Source organism: Perna viridis, chromosome 1, assembly GCF_037379345.1.
Source record: "Perna viridis isolate PV_CMFRI_1.1 ecotype Kerala chromosome 1, ASM3737934v1, whole genome shotgun sequence".
NCBI lineage: Eukaryota > Metazoa > Mollusca > Bivalvia > Mytilida > Mytilidae > Perna > Perna viridis.
In genome coordinates this window covers 38,159,520-38,184,201 of record NC_142445.1, presented here as the reverse complement: position 1 = coordinate 38,184,201, position 24,682 = coordinate 38,159,520, and the positions used below count along the sequence as shown (strand labels likewise).

At 33.0% G+C, this 24,682-nt stretch overlaps 1 protein-coding gene across 5 annotated transcripts; it reads left to right on the top strand.

The window, feature by feature from the left end:
- Nucleotides 1-394: 394 nt before the first annotated feature.
- LOC148628643 (XK-related protein 6-like) lies at nt 395-22,261 on the top strand. Of its 5 annotated transcripts, XM_088591593.1 has the most exons (6): nt 395-455; nt 5,182-5,288; nt 13,985-14,568; nt 15,503-15,711; nt 16,581-16,681; nt 17,528-22,261. In XM_088591593.1, exons 3-6 carry the CDS (start codon nt 14,033-14,035, stop codon nt 17,537-17,539), a joined length of 858 nt encoding a protein of 285 aa, XP_088447719.1. In that variant the 5' UTR covers nt 395-455; nt 5,182-5,288; nt 13,985-14,032; the 3' UTR covers nt 17,540-22,261. The 5 variants fall into 5 exon arrangements, with proteins under 5 accessions (XP_088447719.1, XP_088447696.1, XP_088447728.1 ...); XM_088591570.1 differs by having other exon boundaries at nt 16,581-22,261; XM_088591602.1 differs by lacking the exon at nt 17,528-22,261 and having other exon boundaries at nt 15,503-15,730; nt 16,581-16,708.
- The last annotated feature ends 2,421 nt before the right edge of the window (nt 22,262-24,682 follow it).

Below are 24,682 nucleotides of genomic sequence, written 5' to 3'. Positions count from 1 at the left end.
ACTGAACTGAGCTGTTACTGAAGTAACGATTCCGTTTACCCAGAAACTAAGTAGGAGTAATGAAAAATTAGAAGAGAACAGATGTTCTAAAAGTTTTGTTGATTTTATAGAAAAAAAACTACAAATCACTGGAGGCCCCTTTAAGCCAGTCAGCATCCTCTAATGGAATTTCTGGATCCGCCATCGAATTTCTAATCCCTTTTGGGATTCATTGTTCTAGGCTATTTACTGATTTGGCTATCCACTTTCAGTAGTCTTAATAACTTTGTCACTGATGTTTGTGTGTAACGAATAGCAGGGTGCCAATGATATATATATATTTAACTCCTTGCATGGTACGAACTTCTCCTATGACGAATTGTCATCGCATGAAATCGTGTATTGTTAGGCGTTACGCTTCCCAATAAATTGATATCTCTCTTTTTTTGAAATTTTTGTGTTGTTGACATTCTCAGGTACTGTCATTTAATGTATTTATTTCCACTCTCGATCTGTGAGGTAAATGAGAGGAACAACAACGTAAACGTGACTCATGTTTGTACAGACTACAATTTGTACAAACTATACATAATTTTATGTGTCTTGGGCAATACTCCAATAGGAAAACCTTTTAATAATTTCAGACCCTGGACAGAGAATGAACTCTCATTTACACCTGTTCTTGTATACATGTATATACTAAAAAGATGTACATGTGTATGTCACGTTCTTGCATTTTTTTCTTAATGACAGGTCATTAATCTTCAAGATAGGGTGTATAAAAAAAAACTGTAGACTTTAAAATTCTGCTCATAGGTACATTTGTGTGTTGATTTCCATAATTTTAATGTACATGTACATTTATCTGTGTTTAACGTACATTGCAATGTCAGCTTCTGTGTTTGGTCTATGTTTACATGTACTACTGTGTACCTAACATAACATTATTACAAGTGCATATTTAAAAAAAAAAAATTATTATAATGTGTCATGTAACTTGTTGAATATAACTTAAATTTCTGATTTCCAAATAGAAATATTTTCAACATTTGTTGTTTTTTACAATGTAGTTCTGATATAACATGATAATGATCTGCTATAAATTTATTACTAATTTGCCAAGTAAATGATTATACAATTTCACACATTTTATCTGAAAAACCAGAAATATTATGGTACACTCCTAAGACATCTTCAAACATTTTGTTTCTTTCATCCTCATACATGTACATCTGTACATGTATTTCAGAAAATTAATTAGGAAATGCACTTTGTCTTAAACTGTGTAGTACACATTTTCCAAGTTCTGTGTACAACAGAAATGTTACCATGATGTTCATTTGTAATTTCAAGGAGGAAAGTAAGGAATCCCAGTTTTGAAATACAAAATATATTTAGATAAACAATATTTTAGATGAGGCTCTGTTCGAAACAATGTTAAAAAATGTTAGTATGTTCTCAGTTTTGTCATTTGTTATACACTGTCTTTCCAAGAATGTCTTTTAAGTACTTTGCATGATATCTGCTAAATACATCATTGAGATATTCTGGATTGAGTAAATCATTTTGTCTGCATGAATTTGAAAGTCTCTTTACATGATTAATCAATGTGACTTGATACCAGGTAGAAGCTTCTGAAACATACAAGAAAACTTCATGACGAATTCTAGTATTTAGTAGTTTTAACAGTCTGCAAAATATAAATACACTGTTAGGTACACAACATTATTTTGAATTCTGTAATGAATTTGATACCATCCCATATTGGCCGTAATAGCAGATACACATGTATCTGAGTTGTCAGACTGTTCATCTCTATCATCAAAACTATTTTGTTCTATTCAGTAGTTTTAATTCCTCACTCATATGACATGAAATGAGAAACTAAGCATGTGTTTTTGGAAAAACAGAAGATGCTAATCCTACAAGTGCAGGTAGTCCATGCACATGTTTTGTGCAATTCCTTGTTACTCATGTACAATGCACTTTAATTTGACTGTGTTTTTTTTTGCATTCTTTCATCATACACTGCATTTACTTCCAAATCTTTTTAAAAAAGTATTTTATGAGGAATTTGTTAATGTTTCCTCAAATCCAAAAAAAGTAGAGAATTTAAACTCCAAAATTTCTATTAGGTTGGAAGGAAAGCACTACAAAAAGGGGTTTACAAACTTCTATTTTATTATATTACATTCCCATAATGTCATGAAGAACTCAGGATCAATTGAAATTCAACTCATTTGGCCTTTTTCCCTACTTTTTTTCTAAAAAAAAATAAACACAAAAAAAAAGATCAAAAGGGGGGAATGTGGTAAATGAAACAAGGTGAAGCAGATCAGGTTAAAAAATAATTTTACATGTTAAGCTTAATTGCACCAAAAAGTGTGAGGTAATTTATTTCTTAAAACTACCCTTTTACAAATTCTGTGAAAATAAAAGTTTTTATATGACAATAAACCTTATTTCAATAAAAATGCCCTTTTTGGAAATTCAACATTGCACCAAAGTGTCCCTTTTCAGGACCTGCACCCTGCTTTACATTGTAGAACACTGTTTAGTACTGTAAACATATTAATTTTTGCGGTTGCTAATTTTCATGGATTATGTCAAGTGAACATATTCGTGGGTATCAATTTTCGCTGTTTGAAAAAAATGATTAGTGTTATATAGTGTCAAAAATCAATTTTGCATATATTTTATTTTTCATAGTTTTCTGTCCACCACGAAAATAGAGAAAATAAGTACACCGCAAAAATCAGTACATTTACAGTATACCGACAGTGTACATGTATATGCACATTGTATACATATATTTTTCAGTTGAAAGTATACACAATTTTACTCCAGCAAATACATATACACATTTATCTATGTGTTTATGAAGGTTTTTTTCAGTTACCAGCCAAAATGTCTTGCACATTTTCAGTAAGACCAAATAAAATCATACCTCCGTTACCCAACTGACTCATGCCTTGACTCCCTATTTCAAGCTAGCAAACAGCAAAAAGTACTACCAAGTCAATTTTTGGTTTCCACAAAGTCTGGTTGGTTAATAAGATGTTTTTTGAAGTTGTTTCCTATGTAATTTGGGAAAAAATTAAAAAAAAAAAAAAAAAAAAAACAGAATAAAAAAAAAATCCTGACCGACTGACCAATCTTTTTTTCTGACATGTACATATATAACAGCAGGGCGTATTCTAGTCATTGACAAGAAGAGAAGTTTGAGTAAATTCTGTTTGAAAAATAATGATATTGACATTTTTGTCCCAGTAGTCTATTACAAAAACCTCTCCATGTCAAAGACAAATGAGAGAAGTGAGCATGAACAAGGTGAAGTTTTTGCTCATTTCTCTTCCTAGATTAGGCCCTGAACAGGAAACAAAGGTATAATTTTATTTGGCCTAAATGGAGCTAAATTGCTCCTGAATATAAGCATGATAAGTTTATTTGAATATAAAGTTGTGTTTTCTTGTATGTGTTTTAAAATTTAATTTATGTTGTTGTTCAGGTGTTATGATTCACAAGGTTGTATTCTCTACCCATGTACATGTGCATGTACACATGCACATTTGAATTAAAACTTGAATTATGTAATTTGTGCTCACAGTCACAAATAAATGAATATAAAGTATTTTTAGTATAGAGTATACTGGTAATGTTTATTTGTGCATGTACATTGTAGATCTAAAAAGGAAAAGAGAAGTGATTCAAAATAAAAGGTTTTTGCATACACATGTATTTGCAAAATCTTATCAAGCCAAGTTAACCTTGCATAACAAGTCATAATTCTGAAAAATGTATTGACAAAAGGATTTTGTTTTATCTACTTTATCTTAAAATCAATGGATATTGCCAAAATTGTGGCTGTACATTGATATTCAAAATGGATATTATGCATCTCCTTGGTGCAAGAACAAATCCAACAATTAATCATTTTTTTTATTAGATTTTTGTATAAAGATTGAATATATTGTAGTACATTATGGTTTTTCTTCACAAAATATTGTCAAAGAAAATCAAGGAAGGATTTATATGTTATTGAAGCCTATCAGTAATATAGAAAGAAGCTGAAATATTGACAAACTTAAGTCTCCTTGATTAATGCTGGTTTAAGGATGACTCCTAGTAAAGATCTGGTAGGAAGTGAATCATTCTACTGAGCATTGTTTTGTGTCTAACTGTAACTTATTAATTTTTGTGGTTGTTAGTTTTTATGGATTTATTTTAGTGAACATATTCACACTATTCACTGGTATAAGTTTTTTTGCTTTTGAAAAATCAATTTTTAGCTCACATGGCCCAAAGGGTCATGTGAGCTAATGCCATCTCTTTTTAATGTTTTTTTTTCTTTCAAAAACATTCTCCTCTGACATTACTTGACCAACTGGAATCAAATTTGGTATGAATTAATGTATCTTAAGGTATTCTGCTGAAATCTGATTAAGGAATTTTTTATCTGTCACAAAAATATGGGTGAAGTTACTAAAAATAGAACAAAGAGGTCAGTCAGAATTTTTTCTCATACATGTATATCTTCAAAACATTAGGTTTAGCCAAAGTCTTTCAATTGCTGAAGTGATCCTTATCATAAGGCCTACAACAGCCAAAATTGTCAGACAACTCCTTGTTAGAGTTATTGACCTTGTAAGGCGAAAGATGACATTATTTTTGACAGTTTTCAGCAAATATCTTGAAATTTATGAAAGATAAAAAGAAATTTTTACTTGCTGAAATGATCCTTATGATAAGTACTGCAAAAGTCTGTGGTGACCAAAGTATTAAGATGACTCCTTGTTAGTGTTATTGCCCTTGAAAGACAGAAAATGAGGTATATAGCAGTTTATGGCCAGTATCTTTGCTTGTTTGTTTGTTGGGGTTTAACGTCCGAGCAGCAATATTTCAGCTATATTCAGATGATTAAAAACTAGAATAGATTTACACTGTAATATAAAATTTTTGGAAGCCTTCATTTTGCACCCAGTTGTACTTTTAGTGAGTAAGGAAAACCTATATTTCTCTTACATGATAACACTTCAGGACATTATAACTGCTACAAGGAGAGGAGTATAGCTTCCTTTTATTCTAGGATTTTCTTAGAGGTGTATACATTTGTAGCTTTTCTTTATTTAGAGTGAACTAAACACTTTATTCATGTAAATATTGCATTACATAAGGAACTGATTATTTCCTGTCTTTTAATAGGTAGGTCAGTGGGGTTATGTAAATAAAGGAAAATGAATTCAGTTGAGAAGGGCTGGTTGAGATATGTCTAGTGAACAAGTGCAGATCAAATTGCCATCAATGTACAGGTATCATTTACGTTTATTATTGATTTACCAGAATAGATTTGTACTTGAGATAATTGACTTCTCATGTTTTCAAAGGAAATGTTCATTTGATACTCTATAGAATATAAGCAGGTTTAATTGTTTGCATCCTCCCAAGTTAGGGTTTTGAGCCCCCCTTTGCTCCCTCAACCCTCACTTGGTTGGATGGAATGTTTATTGAATATTTAAGAATATTTTCTGTTTTCAAAAGGAAATGAAAACGGAAAGTTAGTTTTTTTCTTGAAAGACATTGAATGTACTTAATACTTCCCACTTGGCTACCGTGAATGCATTGGTAATATGAATACTCAGTTGCAGATCCTGGGGTTTTAGTGGTGACAGGAGGGGGTATGGAACCCCCATTTGTTGGAAAATTTGTTATTTTAATTTCATGCAAACTTTGGGAAAAATCAGCAAATATTAGCTGGAACCCTTTTTTTTCTGGAACCCCCTTTTTTCTAGAACCTTTATTGTGTAGCAGGTGCAATTACTGCTTAAGATTCGGCAGACTCAGATTACAATTCATACCAGCTTTAGATTGACTATAAGAGGGACGACGAATGCAAAGCTTTGTAGCGCAATGTGGGTCCAATGTAAAGGAATCAATACAATTAGCAATACATTTTATTTCCCAAGTACAAAATACTTTATTGCATACAGAAGTCATTAAAATGGAGCAATCTCATTTCAAGTGGGGTAGGTATGTGGCAGTTGCACTAACCTTGTTGGAACAGCTAGGTTATTCGCAATGTTGGACTAGAAATTAGTCCTCAGACAATTATGAAAAGTTGGCAAAGTTATCTTATTCAAATCTATAAATATTCATTGATAAGGTTTTTTTTCTGGATAAAGTTTATTTTCATTTTCAGTATCTTTAGATTATCTAAATAAATTATCAATGACTTAAATCTCAAAACACAACAAAATTAATTAAACTGAAATAAGTTAATCAAGGGACATACATCAAGCAGTTCTGCCACACTCACCCCCATTAGATAAACAATAAATTAAAAAAAAAACAATTAACACCCGTAATATATTAAATATCAACACTGAACACAAAGCAACAATTAACCGGCTTAAAAGTTTATCAAAATATGTAAATAAATTATCCATATAACTTTCTGAAATTTAACAGTTCGTCGAAATGTCAATCCATAAAACCACGTTCTTTTTCAATCTTCATCTTCAGTCGCCTCCTTTCTTCTTGCGCCTTCTCCCTCGCTTCCTTCGTCATCCTCTCCCTTTCTTCAACCGACCCCTTCCTGTATGGTAGCGTACCACATGTATCACGGAAGCGGTAGTTGCGAACTTACAACCTTTTAACATTTTCTGGACCCGTAAGCTTGTGAGCACGGAAAGCATGGCTCAAAGCACGATCTCTACGCTGAAATCTCATCGTACAACGTTTACATGAGTATACATTGGTTGTCTCTTTATGGATGTCACTCCAGTGTTTTATATAACTTTGTATTGCAGTGCGGCACATTACACCACCAGTCTCCGTAAGGATTCCACACTGGCCTCAACATAGTATTACTGAATACCTTTATCTCCTGCATATCCCTCTCCTCATCAAGAATAAATTCGTCAGCCATACTACAAAATAGCAAGCATTATAAGTACATGTAGATCATAAAATATTATCATAAATACTATCAAGGAAAAATATAACAAATTATACTTCATATGAATACGGCTTATGTATGTATATGCATATCAAAAATAAATTTTACTAACAACTTTTTAAAAACAACAGTGCCATGATACACTTACTAAATCTCATAAAAACTAGTTAAACTCCCATCACTCTTCCAAAGTCCGGGTCCCTCCTAACTTTACTTAATTTACGCGAGTTTATATACATTTATATCAAACCAATCCATTCAATATCAGTTTCGAGGAAGCCGTCGGGAGAATACCTTTCTCTGGGCTTTATTGTTCTGCCTACTCTTGATCTTAGCAATTGGGGTGACTGTGACATATCAGTAGGAGGTAAACCTTCATTATCAAATGAAAATTCATGCTCATCAGGTGACAATTCATTGTCATCACTATTAGCCTCTTCACTTGTTAGAAGACTTTGATTTCCTTGGGGTTAAATCCAATTGACTGGAGAGTTTCTCCCTTCATATGGTTTTATGTGGTCTACATGAACATTTATTTCTCTTGAATTAACATCCTTTTGGATAGAATATGTTAAGGGGGAAATTGCTTAATAACCAGATAGGGTCCTGTCCAACCTAACTTTAATTTCTGACCAGCCGCAGGTGGGTACCAACGCCAAACCCATTTGCCAATTTGATATTCTCTTTCTTTTAACCCTACGTCATTAGCAAACTCGAATGATGTAGCCATTGCACCTTTTAGCCATTCAACATACTGTATTGGACATACGTATTCCGGTTCACCCGGTGGTAACCCGACAATTAAATCTATCGGCATCGTAACTTCTCGCCCTAACATTAGTAAATTTGGACTACACTTAGTGCTGGCATGCTCAGTCGCACGGTAAGCCATGAGTAAGTATGGAATATGATCGTCCCAATCTAAAGGGTTTTCGTGTGCAAACAGAGACAACATTTGTCTTTGAGTCCTATTGAATCTTTCCACCAGTCCGTCAGACTGTGGCCTATAAGGTGTTGTGCGTGTCTTCTCTATACCAAGCTTCTGACAGACTATTTTAAATAGGTCTGACTCGAATTTGCGACCTTGATCGCTATGAACCTGTGCCGGACGTCCGAACCGACAGAAGACTTCTGTAATTAATTTGTTAGCAACCGTTAATGCTGTGTGATTTTGAACCGGAAATGCCTGTTGCCACTTAATAAAGTAGTCCCCAATAACGATTATATATTCATTACTTTCTCGACTCATAGGCAGCGGCCCGACAATATCTAAAGCTATGCACTGCATCGGTCCGTTAACACGGAAAGTGCTTCAAAGGCGATTTCCCGATTCCTGGACCTGGCTTTCCTTTTGCACATATATCGCAACTTTTACACCATTGCTTAACGGATTCAGTACACCCAGGTCAGTAGAACCTCCTTTTAACATTTTGTAGAGTTTTATTTCTTCCAAAATGCCCACCAATACGATTATCATATACCTCTTTGAAAATATAGTCTCGAATCTTCAAAGGCGCCACTAATTGTAAAATACTTTTTCATAGCTTATTATCGATACGCCGATAGAATAACCCATCATGAATTTCTAATAAATTCCATTGGGTCCATAACGTATGTCCCTCTTTGTTTAAATCTCGAACTTCCTCGCGCTTTGGCCTATCTATATAGTCTATTTTCAATTGACGGATCGGACCTACTGAATGGTCTTTACTCTGAAATTCAACTAATTCATTTTTCGACCAAACTTGTAACCAATTTGGTTCCATTGTGACATTCATGTTACTATGGCTAGCTATCACCCTAGTTATCGGGAAAACTTGTACTGTCGAATCTAGGTTTGAATCTGACGGAACCGAAGAACAATCAGGACATTTATTAAAGTGACACTTAAATTTTGGGTGTCTTGACATCGCGTCTGCGTTCTGATGCTTCGCTCCACTACGATGCTGAATCTCAAAGTCATATGTATCTAATATACTTAACCATCTCGCCAGCATACCCTCTGGGTTTTTAAAATTTTTGAGCCAGTATAACGGTGCATGATCAGTGCGAATGAGGAACGGTCTTCCGCACAAGTAGTGTCTAAACTGTTCAACAAAAAGTACAACGGCTAACAGTTCCTGTTTTGTGGTACAGTAATTCTGTTGTGACCTACTTAAAGCGCGACTGGAATATGCTATTACATGTTCTTCGTCATTCTGAATTTGCGACAATACAGCCCCAGCCCCTACATTACTTGCATCAGTGTCAAGGACAAATTTTCCATCCCTTGTGGGAAGACTAAGAATTGGCGCTGTTACAAGGGCTTTTTTTAATTGATCGAATGAATTTTGACATTTTTCATCCCATATGTATTTCACTCCTTTTCGGGTCAGTCTGTTTAAAGAGGCTGCTATTTCTGCATAGTTTTGAATAAATTTTCTATAATACCCTGTGAATCCTAGAAAGCTTTTGACAGTTTTTACATTTTTAGGTTCTTCCCAATTCTGAACGTCAGAAATTTTGGAAGGATCACACTCAATACCTTTTGACGACACCACATGACCTAAATAAGTAACTTTACTCTGAAATAAATGATACTTTTAGCCTTAAGTTTTAAATGAGCTGCTTGTAACCTTTGAAACACTTCTTTCAAAGTGTCTAATGCTACTTCAAAGTCGCTTCCCATTATAACTATATCATCTAAATAACATAAGCACTTTTTCCAATTTAGACTTCCCAAAACTGTCTCTACTAATCTTTCAAATGTGGCAGCTGAATTTGATAACCCCATGGGCATAACTTTGAACTCAAACAAACCCCTGTGGGTTGCAAAAGCAGTCTTTTGTTGGTCATTTTTATCCATTTTAATTTGCCAATATCCAGTTTGCATATCAACAACATGAAACCAACAAGACCCCGAGAGGGCCTCAAACGTGTCATCCGGTCTTGGCAATGGATAAGCATCTTTTTTATTTATTCTATTAACAGCTCTCAGGTCAATACAAAATCTAGGGGTCCCATCTTTTTTAGTGACCAAACATATTGGTGAAGACCAAGGACTGTTGCTAGATTCTATCAATCCATCATTCAACGACTTATCTAATTCTTTATCAACTATTTCCTTTTTAGCTAAAGGGATTTTAATTTGGGGATGTATCAATTTGATGAGTAGTTAAATCTGTTTGCCCTAAAGGTTTGCCTGGTTCAGCAAAAACATCTTTAAATTCTTAGATTAAGTCTTTTAATCTCCCCTTTTCTGTTTCCGTTAGCTTATCTGACGCATTTTCTAGTAATGGTTGTAAATGCCCAGGAAGGGCTGTATCATGTTCAATAATATCTAAAATTTTACTTTCATTTTGTTCTACAACAGGACTGACCTCATTAACTAAACCTATCACTGTGTTTTCATTCAGCATAATTGCTTTTTTATTCAAATTTAACATGATTAAACGACAAGTAGTGTCACTCTCTGTATTTATCAAGGTTTTAGCTAGCATTAAGCCCTTATGTTTAACAAAGGGTGTCCCTTCAACCAACCCTGCGTCATTCTGAACCTTACCATCTATGTAACTGTCTACTAGCACCTCACTCTGTGGTGGTAAACAAATTTTATCTGATAATCTAACTTTAGCACAAGTGCTATTTGGTTCCTTTTTTATCGTAATCTTTTGACCTTTAATAACTAGCAAACCTTTTCCTACATGTATTTCAACATCATTTTTATCCAGGAAATTCATTCCTAAAATGCCTGACAATTCTTCAATATTAGCTAATATCAATTCTTGTTCAACACAGAGTTTTCCAATTTTCAACTTAGCTTTGAGTGTGCCCTTAACTTTTAAGGCGGATCCATCAGCCGTATGGACCGTAGTGGAAGTCTCTGACAAGAGTGAATCTGAAGTATTAACTAATTTTGCAAATAATCCTTCTGATATTATGCAAACAGGTGAGCCAGTATCCACAAGAAGCTTTCACTTTAGCTCATTTATTTTCACCTCGACATTTAAACATGAATCTTCAGTTTTATTTTTAGACTCTTTATCTACAGTGACTGCTTGATCCAACTCTATGCTGTTGGCAGGCCTGTTTTCAGAATCAGGTTTTAATTCCTTATCCTTCTCAGTTATTGGACCTAATGTTACTCTTTTTTCAGAATTTGGTCGTTTTTCGTCTTCGAAGCGGACTGATTTTCCGACCCCTAAATCAGTCCCTAACAGTTTAACTCATCATTAGACTTTCTTTGACCTTGATGCATTCCTTGACTTTCTTTATAATATCTACACCGATTTTGGATATGACCAATCTCTTTACAAAAATAACACCTTATTTCTTTTGGTGGACCATGATAATATCCCTGTTGATAAGTATTATTTTCATTCCCATAAACTTCATTTGTATTGGGGATTCTACCCTCATTTGAAATTGTCTCCTTCCTTAATATTTTATCAAACTTTTCATCTAGAAGTTTAGAAAGTTCATTCATGGTTAAAGTCTCTTGCTTAGTCACATTATCTGCATACCTTAATTCTGAGCTACTGTTAGTGAAGTCACTTTCAAACGTGTCTATGTCTCGGGGTTTAATAATTTTATCAGCTGGGCCCAAGAAAGCTTCAAACTCACTAGCAAAAGCTATAGCATGTGTTAATGATTGAGGGTGAAAAGACTGCAAATATCTTGAATAATCAACCCCGTCATCATAACATGACTTAGTCAACCCCGGATGCATTTTATACTGTTGAGCATCTGTCATTATAATCATGGCATTGTTGAGGGTCACGAACCACGTGTGAAAAATTATATTTTTCTTCTATTTTTGGTACTGTGACATTTTCATATTGCGCCTGTGGTACGTAGTATGTGTGTTTAGTAGACTTTGTGTCAGAGACATAACCCTTCGAATCGGTTTTATTCTGCACATAAGTGTCATAATCACTCGGCAGTTTTTGAACATCATACACAGTGTTCGGCCTTTGTACTTTATGACTAACGGGAATATGAAAACCAGTTTGGTTTTGATGCTCGTGATATGGGACGCTCGGTAGCTCATACCTTCTCGATCTATGGACCTTTTCTACTGGTTGTGTAAATCTAGGTAGTTTCATGAAATCATCATCACTCGATTCACGTCTGTGACTATACGTTTGATTATCGCTATCACGTACGTTTTGTTCTTTGTTTTGTTTATGTTCTGTTTTAATTTGTGAAAACGCAAATTCATTTCCTCCGTAACGCGTATCTTTTGATTCGATTACATTGCTCTTAGACTTTTGTCTGTAAATTTTCTTTTTATATGGTTCTCTTTCATAATCTGAATCCGATTCGTATCGATGACCTTGAAATCGCACATGAGAATCTGTAGTGGGTTTTAAATCATATTTAGTTGCACTATAACCAGTATCATCAATAACACGTGACTGAGATTTTTTTTTGTCTCATTAACAATAATACATGGTGTAGATGTACGCATGAATGGTTTTTCAGTATGATAGTTCGTGACCCTTATTTCCTTATCACTATCAGAATCATTGCAATATTTATAAGCAAACTTACTTTGACCAAGTCGCTGACCTTCTCTACTTTTACGTGAGTCACAAGAATCATTACCATCACTTCTATTAGGTCTAGTATTTCCGGTGGCTCCCAATACTGACTCAAAAGATTGCTCCATTTCTTAAAACTATTCCCCAATTTTTAAATCTAAACCAGCAGGAATTGTGTATAACTTCTGATCCGCCTCGCGGGACTAAAATGTAGCAGGTGCAATTACTGCTTAAGATTCGGCAGACTCAGATTACAATTCATACCAGCTTTAGATTGACTATAAGAGGGACGACGAATGCAAAGCTTTGTAGCGCAATGTGGGTCCAATGTAAAGGAATCAATACAATTAGCAATACATTTCATTTCCCAAGTACAAAATACTTTATTGCATACAGAAGTCATTAAAATGGAGCAATCTCATTTCAAGTGGGGTAGGTGTGTGGCAGTTGCACTAACCTTGTTGGAACAGCTAGGCTATTCGCAATGTTGGACTAGAAATTAGTCCTCAGACAATTATGAAAAGTTGGCAAAGTTATCGTATTCAAATCTATAAATATTCATTGATAAGGTGAATAATAAATCATAATACTTCAATGTCTGAGAAAATTTATTATAAAATATATCAATCTGGATAAAGTTTATTTTCATTTTTAGTATCTTTAGATTATCTAAATAAATTATCAATGACTTAAATCTCAAAACACAACAAAATTAATTAAACTGAAATAAGTTAATCAAGGGACATAAATCAAGCAGTTCTGCCACAATTGATACTTATTGAATAACTATATTTATCTTGTGATTGACTTTCTAAGATACATTTACAATGTACTTATGCTGTATATAAATAAATCAACACTTCATTGCGTGTACATTTATAAAAGGGGTTAACTTAAAGTTTTGCTTTGTCAGTATTGTATGTGTTGAGTGATTTTAACTTAATAAGGATCTTTCAATTATGACGAAAGTGCACAAAAAACTCTATTTGTAATATGACAAGGATTTATGATACATTGTAATTTAAATGTTTGAGTGATAAAGTATTCACATGTTAATGATTAGAATAATTTCTAAGATATGATCATGTGTTTAATGAGATTTTAATTGAAAATATCCTGCATACAATATATGACACATGGTTCATTTCAATCTTCATTTATGCAATAAGTAATTTCACGAGTGTTTAAATTATGTAATTTTATATATATTGTTATAAAAATATACCATACGATATTACATATACTGGTACATGTATCAATATAGAATAGCTACAGTAAGATCAAATAAGTTTTTTTCATGATAGAAACATTTTCAGGAGAAGATATTTCTAGGAACTGAGATAAGAGAGTATGGAATAAGTTTTGAATCTTACAACAAATTATTTTCATTATTTGACACAGTCATATATTCTTCAATGCAGTTGGACCTTGTAATGAATGAAAACATTCCTTTAGAAATTTGAATTCATGTTCAACTTTTAAACTATTTTACCATGAGCTAATGATGCAATTTCTTGTTTATTAACAGTTAAAGGAATAGGTTTGCCGGACTGATAAGAAGTGAAAGAAAAAAAAAATGACAAGAAACAGAAAGATTCCTTACTCAAAGCGTATTCAGTATGAAGAAGAAGAGGATGGCAGTGATGAATTAGATGGCATTGATGAATTAGATCAGAAACTGCCACAAAATGAAGAATTAGACATTATTGAAGATCCTAACAAAAAATTGTCCTGTTCAAGCAGAATATTAGAATGCTGTTGCTGTGGACAAAGATGTTGGAAATTCACAGAGTCTTTTGATAATAAGAATTATCCCCACCCATTTAGATTTTTTGAATTTGTGGCTACCCTTGGGTCATTGACTTTCTTTTTCTATGATGTTGTCTCAGATGTTTTGCTTGCATTGAAATACTACTCCTTGGAGCGATGGACTGCTTTTGGATTTACAGTTGCATTCATTGTAATGCCTTTAGTGGTTGTGAACTTGACCAGTTTGCGATGGTACATGATCGACTTTTACCGAGAACGGAGAGGAAGTGGACACACTAGTTTTTTAGTGTGGTTTTTCAGAGTAATATTTACATTTCCATTGTTAATGGGACCAGCTGTTAGGTATGATCTGTCACATATTTAGAATGTATAACATCTTATACAACAAGAGAAGGTCAAGATTTTCTCAGATTTTTAAGATTGTGAATGTATTTACATATTTATATAATGGAAAACAGTTGATACATACATGTACATGTATGTACGTGTATATTATAATGGTATTTGATTTCTGGATCGGTTGATTCCTTTGACCTTACATGTACATGTAAGGTTGGATCACAAGGCTGATCAGTACATATACATTTTTGTATCTCTTTAAATTTTAAAATAGAAGATTATTCAAGTTCATTTACATACAAATATGAACAGGTGGATCTACAGTATTTCACATTTGAATTGCACACACACATATGTACATGTGCATTAAAAAAAAGAACAATGTATACTGGTAGTAAACTACAGGTATTGGTATTATGTTAGGAGTTGTTGTTCTATTCTTAGAATAGTAGAATAGTCCTGCTTCCTAACCTAATCATTTAAGTACAGGAATCTGTAAGAATCAGGCAAAATTGAAAAAATTGTGAATCATGCTCAGAAAAAAACACATGAATTCGACAATGTGGGCATAAAGTTTATGGTCTGTTGAAGATGAATTTACCATTTGTTCATCGTCAAAGTGTCAGAGGATGCACATGTTACATTAGAATAATACGGAAAAGTGGGTTATTTACCTTGCAGTGCATTTCATATAATTTATGCCTTGAACTTCTGACACTTTAAAAAGACATGAATGCCACTTCAGCATTTCAGATAACATTTTGAATGAGATATCATGAAAAGACTTGTTTTTTTTTTTGCCCATCATGATTCACCCACTGCATGATTCATACAGAGATGAATACTTGAAGAGTTATTATAGAATATTTAATAAATTGTATTTATCTGTAACATTAAAGTTGGTAGAATGCAGGTAGTCCTTTTCTTATTTGAACAGGCATATAGAATATTTATACCATGGGTGGAAATTTAGATGCTCATGGACAAAGCAGGGAAAAAGGAAGAAACATTATACTGCCATGCTACACGAAGATACAGATGCTGGAATGATGAGAATGTTTGAGGCATTTCTTGAATCAGCTCCACAACTTGTACTCCAGCTGTACATTATACTTACAGAATCTCCAAATGAAGGATTGTTAATGAGTTAGTACACCAAAAATTGGTACATGATGTACTTTACATAACATAAAAATGAGTTCAAAAACCTTATTTTTGCAGCAGTTGCCATTGTAATTTCTATGTATTAAGTAGCAGTCTTATTAAGAATCATGCAGGTTCTGTAAAATATGATACACCTAAAAAAAGGCTACATATTTTTTTGGTTGTTATTATGTTGCTTTATATGTCTATATTATCAAATGTATAATTATTCATAAGAATTTGTCTGATCTTAGGAGATGATCCAAATGGAAAATCCAATGGTTTCTATTTTATTTTAGTGTCATTTACAGAGTTATCTCCCTTAATTCTGAATTCTACAGTACATTCTATATAATTTTTATCTCTTATGAACAATGGTTATATGAAAAACCACATGTTACTTTCTGCTTACTATGACATCTTAAACAAAATATCAAAAACAAAAATATGCAGGCTTTCCAACCGTGAATCCTGTTGTGTGATTCTTGTGTGGAGTGCTATTTAAGATAACTGAACATTGTGTATTGCTGAAGAGGACGATTTGATTTTTTAAGATATGAAGGTAGTAAACAAGAAAGATATTTTCCTATTAGGTTTCTTGCTTGTAATGAATCTAATTAAAATAAGACCTTGTTAGGAGTGAAGTGTAATTATAAATTATTTTACAGATAAAGTGACAACATGTATATACATAATGTTTTAACAATGGCAAGTAGTTTGACCAAGTATTTTCTTATCTTAAATCCTGCTTTATTTTTAAATCAGTGTAAGTGATAAGTATATTGTAGCAAAATTATTTCCTTGTATTGGACTATTGGAACAGTGACATACATTAACATGATCATAAACCATGCAATCTTTCAATATTTCAGGTATAATCAGACCAATAGCTATGACTGGTTCTTGGATTGGTGTATCATGGTCTCTGGTATCCTACCACAAAGCTTTACGGGCCTCACACAACGAAGAAGAGGTAGGGCTATCTATATTTGGAACAATCTTCTATTATATATGGCGAGCATGTGAGGTCGGACCAAGAATGCTGGTTTTAGCCCTGTTTGCTTCTTACTTTACCTATTGGATGCTAGTGGTTGTTGCTATTCATTGGATCATCATGGTTGCCTGGGTAACAATGCAAAACCCACAGTTTTACAAGAAGCCTCTTGATAAAATTGTTTTTAATTTTCTCATTGGTTTTGTTATGGTCTTCTGTTTTCAAAATGTTCAAAACGGACCAACAAGATTTAGGCAGTTAGTTTACTATATTGTGCTCTATGTAGAAAACCTTGCAATGTTAGTTTTCTGGTCGTACTTCACGTCAACAAAGAGTGAGTGGTACTATTTTACGGCCATTGGTGTAGTTCCTGGAGCTATGTTATTGCATATATGTGTTCAAATGATTTACTACAGATATTTTCATCCAAATTGTAAAAATGTCAAATTTTGTTTGAATTGTGAAATTAAATACAATTTATACCAATATGTTTGCCACGAAATAAGATCAGAAACCACACCTGACCATGCAAGTAATGGGAACACTATTTCTGTTTAATAGTTATGAGTTTTCTTTTGATTAGACTACAAATCATAAAAAATTATGCAAATTTCCACCCAAATAAAATTTATGAAATTTATCATTTTTATTTTTATTTAATTACAAGTAACTTTACTTTTTTCCATCCATATGAGTCCTTTTGGTCAAATATCTTTGTCAACCCCATTTTTCTGCATTCAGAAATTGGAAGTTCTGTCTTGGAAATAACTTGTGTGCTGTGTTTTCATAATTTCTTTTTTTTTTCTGTTCTTTTTTTTATTGCAGATGGTTACCTAATAAATTGAACATGTGTAAAGAATGGACTTACATGCATGCACATTTGTATAAGCTAAATGGTTGTCAGTTTTTTTAACATAAATGCTATAGATGTATTCACACTTGTGGATTCCTTTGATGAAAATAATATAATTTTCCCATTATTTTCTTACTGAACTCTCCTTCAACTGAAAGATTAATGACATCAGGATGTATAAACACCCATGATTTAACTGATGCCAAAGGTCAATCCCTGCCAAATGACAAGTGTGAATTCATGTAATGTTGAAGTTTTAATTTTAATACCTTAGGTTTTTAAGAGTGCCAAACGTCATATCAAGTCACAAAATGATACTTTTTGTAATTATTTTATTTTAAGAAGAGAACATTTATATAGAGTTTTTGATTGCATATTGGATACTTTAAATGTGTAAGTTATTATCTGTGTTAGTTTGTTCATTTATTGCTTTCTACATTTGTTCAATGATGTATTTGGAAAGTAAGGTCATTTTTTTTAATCTTTTTTTCTAGGAGGGGTCACTTCTTTATTTGTATATTATTAACGTGTATGTCTTTGGTGGAGGTATTTTTTGCTTCATTCTGGGCCACAAACCATCCGTGAAAAATACCCTCATGGACATTTGTTTGGTTTAAGACGTCAATACTTCTGACTGCTAAATTTACACCCTTGTTAAATGTTTGACCAAGCAAATCCCCAAAATACTGAAAATGTACTAATTTTTGTGGTGTACTAATTTTTCGCTAATAATGCGATTGGCAGAAAACCGTGAAAAACAGTACCCGTCAAATTGATTTTTAACATTATGTAAAGCTAACCATTTTTTGAAACTGCAAAAATTGATACCTGCGATTATGTTCACTTGACATAATCCTTGAAAATTAGTAACCGCGAAAATTAATAGGTTTACAATAACGTGTAAAAATTACAGTTTAGCTAGAACATGATCATAGTTTCAGATTCACCAAACTCCCATTGCCAAAATATGTCCTAGTTTATGAATCAGGTTTAATTAGCATGGTGTTGCCATACAACATTTTTTGAAATCCTGTTTTACATGTTAAGATGTTAAGTAGGACTCCAGCTAAGGATCATGCAAAATGTGATTCATGGTTGGAAAGCCTACATATTTTTAATTTTGATATTTTGTTTGAAATGTCATAATAAACAGAAATTAACATTTGGTTTTTCAAATAACCCGTGCTCATAGGAGATAAAAAATATATAGAATGCACTGTAGATTTCAAAATTAAGGGAGATAACTCTGTAAATGGCACTTAAATACAATAGAATCTACTGGATTTTCAATGTGGATTTTCTCCTAAGAGCAGGCAGATTTGAATGAATAATTACACATTTCATAGTACAGACCCATAAAACAACCTAATTACAAAAATAAAAATATGTTGCCTTTTTGGGGTGTATCACATTTTTCAGATTTTGCATGATTCTTACAAAGACTGCTACTTAAACATTTTTTTGGTTAATAACATAGGTGTAGATTCATAGTCTTTGTGAAGTTCTTTAGTAGCAGTCTTTATAAAAATCGGTCATTAGATGATTCATGCAAATCAAAAACCGTTGTATTCACTTTTTACCAGTTTAAGGAGGTAGACCTAGAGTAAAGGTCATAACTCAACAGATCAGTGATATGCTTGCATCATATTCAATTTCACCACAGCCTATCACCTTACATTTGAAACAGAATGAAATCAGTCCAAGTTACTTTGATGCTTACATGAGATTGATGTGAAATGCTGGTTACTAAGGTTCCCATGATTTGTAAAAGTCGTGTCCCTACTCTTGGTGTACCTCCTTAAAAAAAGGCACAGTCCACAGAACCAGTATTAGTTAGTCATTCAGTTGTTGCACATTTGAGATAAAAAATATATATTGTGTATGACATTCCCACTTTGCAAGAGTTTTTGTTCTTGATTTGGTTGATTTTGGAAGGAGATGAATGCATGATTTGGGGTAGTCCGGGGTAGACAAACGAGGAAAGGAAAACTATGACCCGTTGAATAAATCAGTTTTCATGGTGCAGATGGATACACCATAACGATCCACGAGTTCATGATGACAACCATAAAACTTCTATAGTGATGACTTCATTCTTGTAGCAACACAACCCTGTTCCAGAAGCCTATTTGTAAGAGTTCTAGCGCGATACAAAAAGTCTGGGTAGTTTCGGCAAGCCCTGGCATAACGTATGATTTGTGATATGAATACTCCATACGCAGGTGCTGAAGGGATGTTGCCACATATGGAAGGAAAGTTGATAATTTTGAATGGAAAGTCATCACGTTTGTCGTAAAGTTTGGTCAATAGTTTTCCTTTACCATTGATTTCTAAGTGTAGGTCAAGATATGAGGCTAACTTCGCAGTGTTTGTAATATCCTCTATCTCAAGTTCTTTGGGATAGATGCAATTTATCAAATGCTCGAAATTAAGATTGTTTAAAGATAATACGTCATCTATAAAGCGGAAACTGAGATTGCAAAATGCAAGTACTTGTTAACATAGAATAATCAGTATTAAAGAGATAACAGGTGATTGGTAGTTATCATTTATGATTATCGAGAGATGTATTTTTTATTACACTAATCATTTGTCGTATACACCATTTTGTTTGTAAAATTATATACGGGTACTTGTTATAGCTACTTGACTCTCATAGATATGTGAGTTAATGATTCCGTGTTGTTTTAACTTTAACCCTTGATTTCAAATTTAATTGGTGTCTCAATGTCATTCTTTTTTATGTTGAAGAAATGCATAACTATTTTTATAGCTATTTTTTATGGGAAACTGTAGCATTTGGTACTTTTATATTAGGAGAAAAGTTGTATGGGAAACTTAATAACTTTTGGTACTTTTATATCAGGAGAAAATGTATTGGAATGCATGTTTGATGGATGATAACTCATGTGGTTAGAGGTTAATTTTATAATTTTTAAGTAAAAAATATTGAAGAGAATAATTGTTCCCTTGGTTTTATTTCTAAAAGACCAAAGCTCGACTAAAAGTTTGGAAAACTTTGTTGTGAAATATTTTTTTTAACCTCAGTGTGAATAACATATTTCTGAATTTTTACTTCACTAGAGCTATACTCTTGTTTGTAGTCAAACCACTTAATTCTGTCTCATTTAAAATAATATTTTAACATATACAAAATGTATGTTTACTTACATTTTGAAGTGAATTATTTCACAGATATATGTAACCTGCATACTAATTTGCTATATTTAGAGGATTAGGGGGATATGAACATCTGAGCACATGACATTAATCGCTCTTTTTTGCCAGACTTCTAATACATCTGTCTTGGTGTTGGGAATATATAATATAATGACTTTACAATGATTTTCATTTTAACTTATCACAGATTTAGCAAATTTAATATTTTGATTAATAAGTGGAATACAGGTCTTTCTAGGACAAATAACAACAGTTTCTTTTGATCTAGAAAGAAGCGAACAATTATTAGTAAAACTGAACATTTTTCAAAATGTTCCATTTTTCCGTCTCTTAGATTTTATCTGCATGTTACGTCATTGAGCAGAGTACAGTATGTCTTGAATATTTTGTGCTTTTTATAATAGTAAAATGTGCTCATTTGTACATCAGGCTTAAGCCATTCAAAGTTATTTACTTGGTTCTTCAGTCGTCCGTTTTATTTCATAACCTCATTACCCATTGTTATTGCCATATCAAAGAAACAAAAACAAAACCAGCTCACATAATTTTTGTCTTGCTGTGAGTAAAAGAACACCCTCATCATTATGGAGAAAATAAAAAGGTAAAAAGAAATGCATACCTCCCTCATTGGTTTTCATTTATGAATGACATGAGAACCAAGTAATTGAGCCTTGAATGGCCTTAGTATACTTTTTTTGGTTATATATGGTATATACCTGTAATTACTATGTGCCATTATTAATAGTTTGGATATAGATGATAAGGTGCTCTCATGGATCCCGGTATTTCAATATCAACTAATTTAAATCTGAATGGTATAGGGCGAAAAACGTACAACTTCATATCTATGTATTCAGTGAGGTTATGGGAATTTGACTTGATTGTTAGTAATACCACTTGATATTATTGATCAGTATATTGAAAGGAATATTAGTCCTGATGAATTTAGATTAGACAATGCATTCAATTTTAGAAATACTATGGCATGAATAGAAAAAAAAACATGTAAATGTTAAGTAGCAATATATATATTCTGAATTTTAAATTATTTTACATTTGTAAAAAATGGATTCACATTTTTGTTTTAATAAAAGTCAGGTCACACTTTTTCTTTACGTTGGCTGTTTTGTTGCTTTAATTAATGCAAATTTTTAGCAATAGACACACTTAGATGCACTGCATATTTGACAATAACAAGGAAGTCTGACGTTTTGGATGTTATAGAATGGCCAGTCAATAGCGTTTTGACAGCACCATTTTTTTCTTATTAGTATCAGTACACATTTACAACATGTATTGATCAAATGGTTTTTTGTCAAAACTCACTGACTTAAGCAAAAGCAATTAAACTATTCGTTTCCAAATGTCTGATATTTTCAAGGAAGTATTTTAGGTTTTGATGAGATATCTCATTATATTTTTTCCGAGGATTATTACTTTTAAGTATTTTTGGTACTTAAAGATAAATTTTATGTTGGTTTAGATTTATGTTCTTCATAGAAATAAATTTGAGAACATGGGTACAACTTTCTCTGTTTTGTTTACTGTACCTATACTGCTACTACGCTCTCCAAAGATAAGAGAGTTAAGATAGTGGAAAACCTTAAATCTGTGCTATTCTCTTTTGTTCTCTCTACCAAAGACAATGATTGTGAATTACCGTCTATGTACTGAATTCCTAAACTCCACAAGAAGCCATACAAACAAAGTTACATAGCTGGATCTGCAAAATGTACCACCAAACCCCTCTCAAAACGTTTAACTTCTATACTCACAGCTGTCAAAGAGGGTCTCCAGTCCTTCTACAGCACTTGTCATTCCCGTAGTGGTATTAATTCAATATGGATCCTGAAAAATTCGAAAGATCTTCTGGAGACCCTCAATTCAAGATTATTATCAGAATATAATAGCATTAAAACCTATGTATTTTCAACACTGTACACTTCTATTCCCCATACTCATAAAATCCCGACTTAAAAACATTATACATCGTTGTTTCTAAAAAAAAAACAAACAAACAAACAAAACAAATTAAAAAAAAAAACAAAACAAAAACAAAAAAACGATGGTACGCCTAGCTAGATACAATATATAGTTCTTCGTAGAGATTACACATACTTTGTAAAAAAATAATTTCAAATCATCTTCCAAATATACAGAAGATGTTTCAAAATGCTGGAATTTTTGGGCGACAACAAATTTGTCCATTGTGGTGGAAACGTTTTTCAACAAACGACGGCAATCAAATGGAACAAAATTGTGCTCCTCTACTTGCTGACCTATTCCTTCATTTTTATGAGGCTGCCATTACAGCTGATCTGATTCGAAAGAAAGAATATCGTTTGGCTAGATGCTTTAATATCAGTTTCCGCTATATAGATGACATACATTTGTATTATCTTTAAACAATCCTAGTTTCGGGGATTTAATATATCGCATTTATCCCAAAGAACTTGAGATAAAGGATACATGATGACTTATCATTCAGAATTTCCTTTCATCTGTGGCAACATCCCCTCAGCACCTGCGTATGGAGTTTTCATATCACAACTCATACGTTATGCCAGAGCTTGCCGTAACTACGCAGACTTTTTCTATCGCGATAGACTTCTTAAAATTAGTCTTCTGGAACACGGTTATGTTGCTACAAGATTGAAGTCTTAACTAAAGAATTTTTATGGTCGTCATCATGAACTCGTGGATTGTTACGGTGTATCCATCTGCACCATGATAACTGATTTATTCAACGTGTCATAGTTTTCCTTTCCTCTTTTATCTAACCAGGACTGACTTTTAATGAGCAACTCGGTGGGTGTTCCTAGGAAAGTACGCTTACACTACCGGTGCACCTGATCCACGCTCCCAGTTTTTAGTGGAGTCTGAGTTGCTCATTTACTTTTGTTACTTTGCATTATTTTAGTTACTTTATATTCTTTATTGTATTTGTCTGTTTTCCATGTCTGGCCTTTGTCCCTGGATTACATTATTTTGATTTCCGCTAGATTCTTGGTTTCCTTGATTACTCTTGCAAGCCAATGGAACTATTCAAAAATTCAATTTCCGTCTTCATAAACTACGTTGCGCCGTCGTAGTGATTCGTAATATACGTATTGACCATTTAGGGACAGCATGAACAACAGCAATACCGGGATTCTATACAGTTTCTGAATCGGTCCATTAAAGTATTGGTGCTTCTTAATATCTTTTGGAGTTACTTTAGAGGTGATTCGTTTTTTGATTATTTTGATATCTAAATTGTTCATGTAAGTTATTGCCATCACTCTGTCTTTTAAACTTTTATTTAAAAACTGCACAGTATCTCGTCAGCAATTAAACACAAGTACCCCACGTATGTCTTAATGTATTTTACCAAGCAGAAAAAAGACCACCTTTGCTGTTGTAGAGCACAGAAGATAAGTTAACATCTTCGATATATATCATCTGAGAGAAGTGTGAAAGATAGTCACGGAGCTTTACAAGTTCAAACTAGATAAAATTTCTCCAACCAGACGTTCTCATTAGGTCGAAGTTGTATAATGCGTCTGTTCTGAAAGATTGGCAAAATCTTTTAATTATTTTTTATAGCTAGGCTTTAAAAAGACTTCATTTGAATAGGAGTCACACGGCATTATCTTAAAAAGGGAGCAATTTTAAAATTTACGATTTGTGTTTCTTTCCGTTCCAACATGTTCGGTTATTTTTTATTACCTACCATCAACATAGATAACAATAGGTTTTAGTTTATAATGACGCTTCAAAGTCGTCTTGTATCATGTTTTCCTCCCACAGAAAGAACATATTTGACTTACATTCACGTGTAACATTCAAAATATCAGCAAAAATACCGAAGCGTTAGTATTGAGATAATTTAAATACGTCAAAATCTAAAAACATGACCCGAACGTGAAAACAGGAAGACAAACAACACTGGTACTAGTCTAGCAACA

What these genes read in the sequence shown, in the direction of transcription:
- LOC148628643 (XM_088591570.1), top strand. Translation starts at nt 14,033, where the DNA reads ATGACAAGAAACAGAAAGATTCCTTACTCAAAGCGTATTCAGTATGAA. An exon ending in TTAATGGGACCAGCTGTTAG is followed by an intron (nt 14,569 to 15,502) that starts GTATGATCTGTC and finishes TTATTTGAACAG; the next exon opens with GCATATAGAATATTTATACC. An exon ending in AAATGAAGGATTGTTAATGA is followed by an intron (nt 15,712 to 16,580) that starts GTTAGTACACCA and finishes TCAATATTTCAG; the next exon opens with GTATAATCAGACCAATAGCT.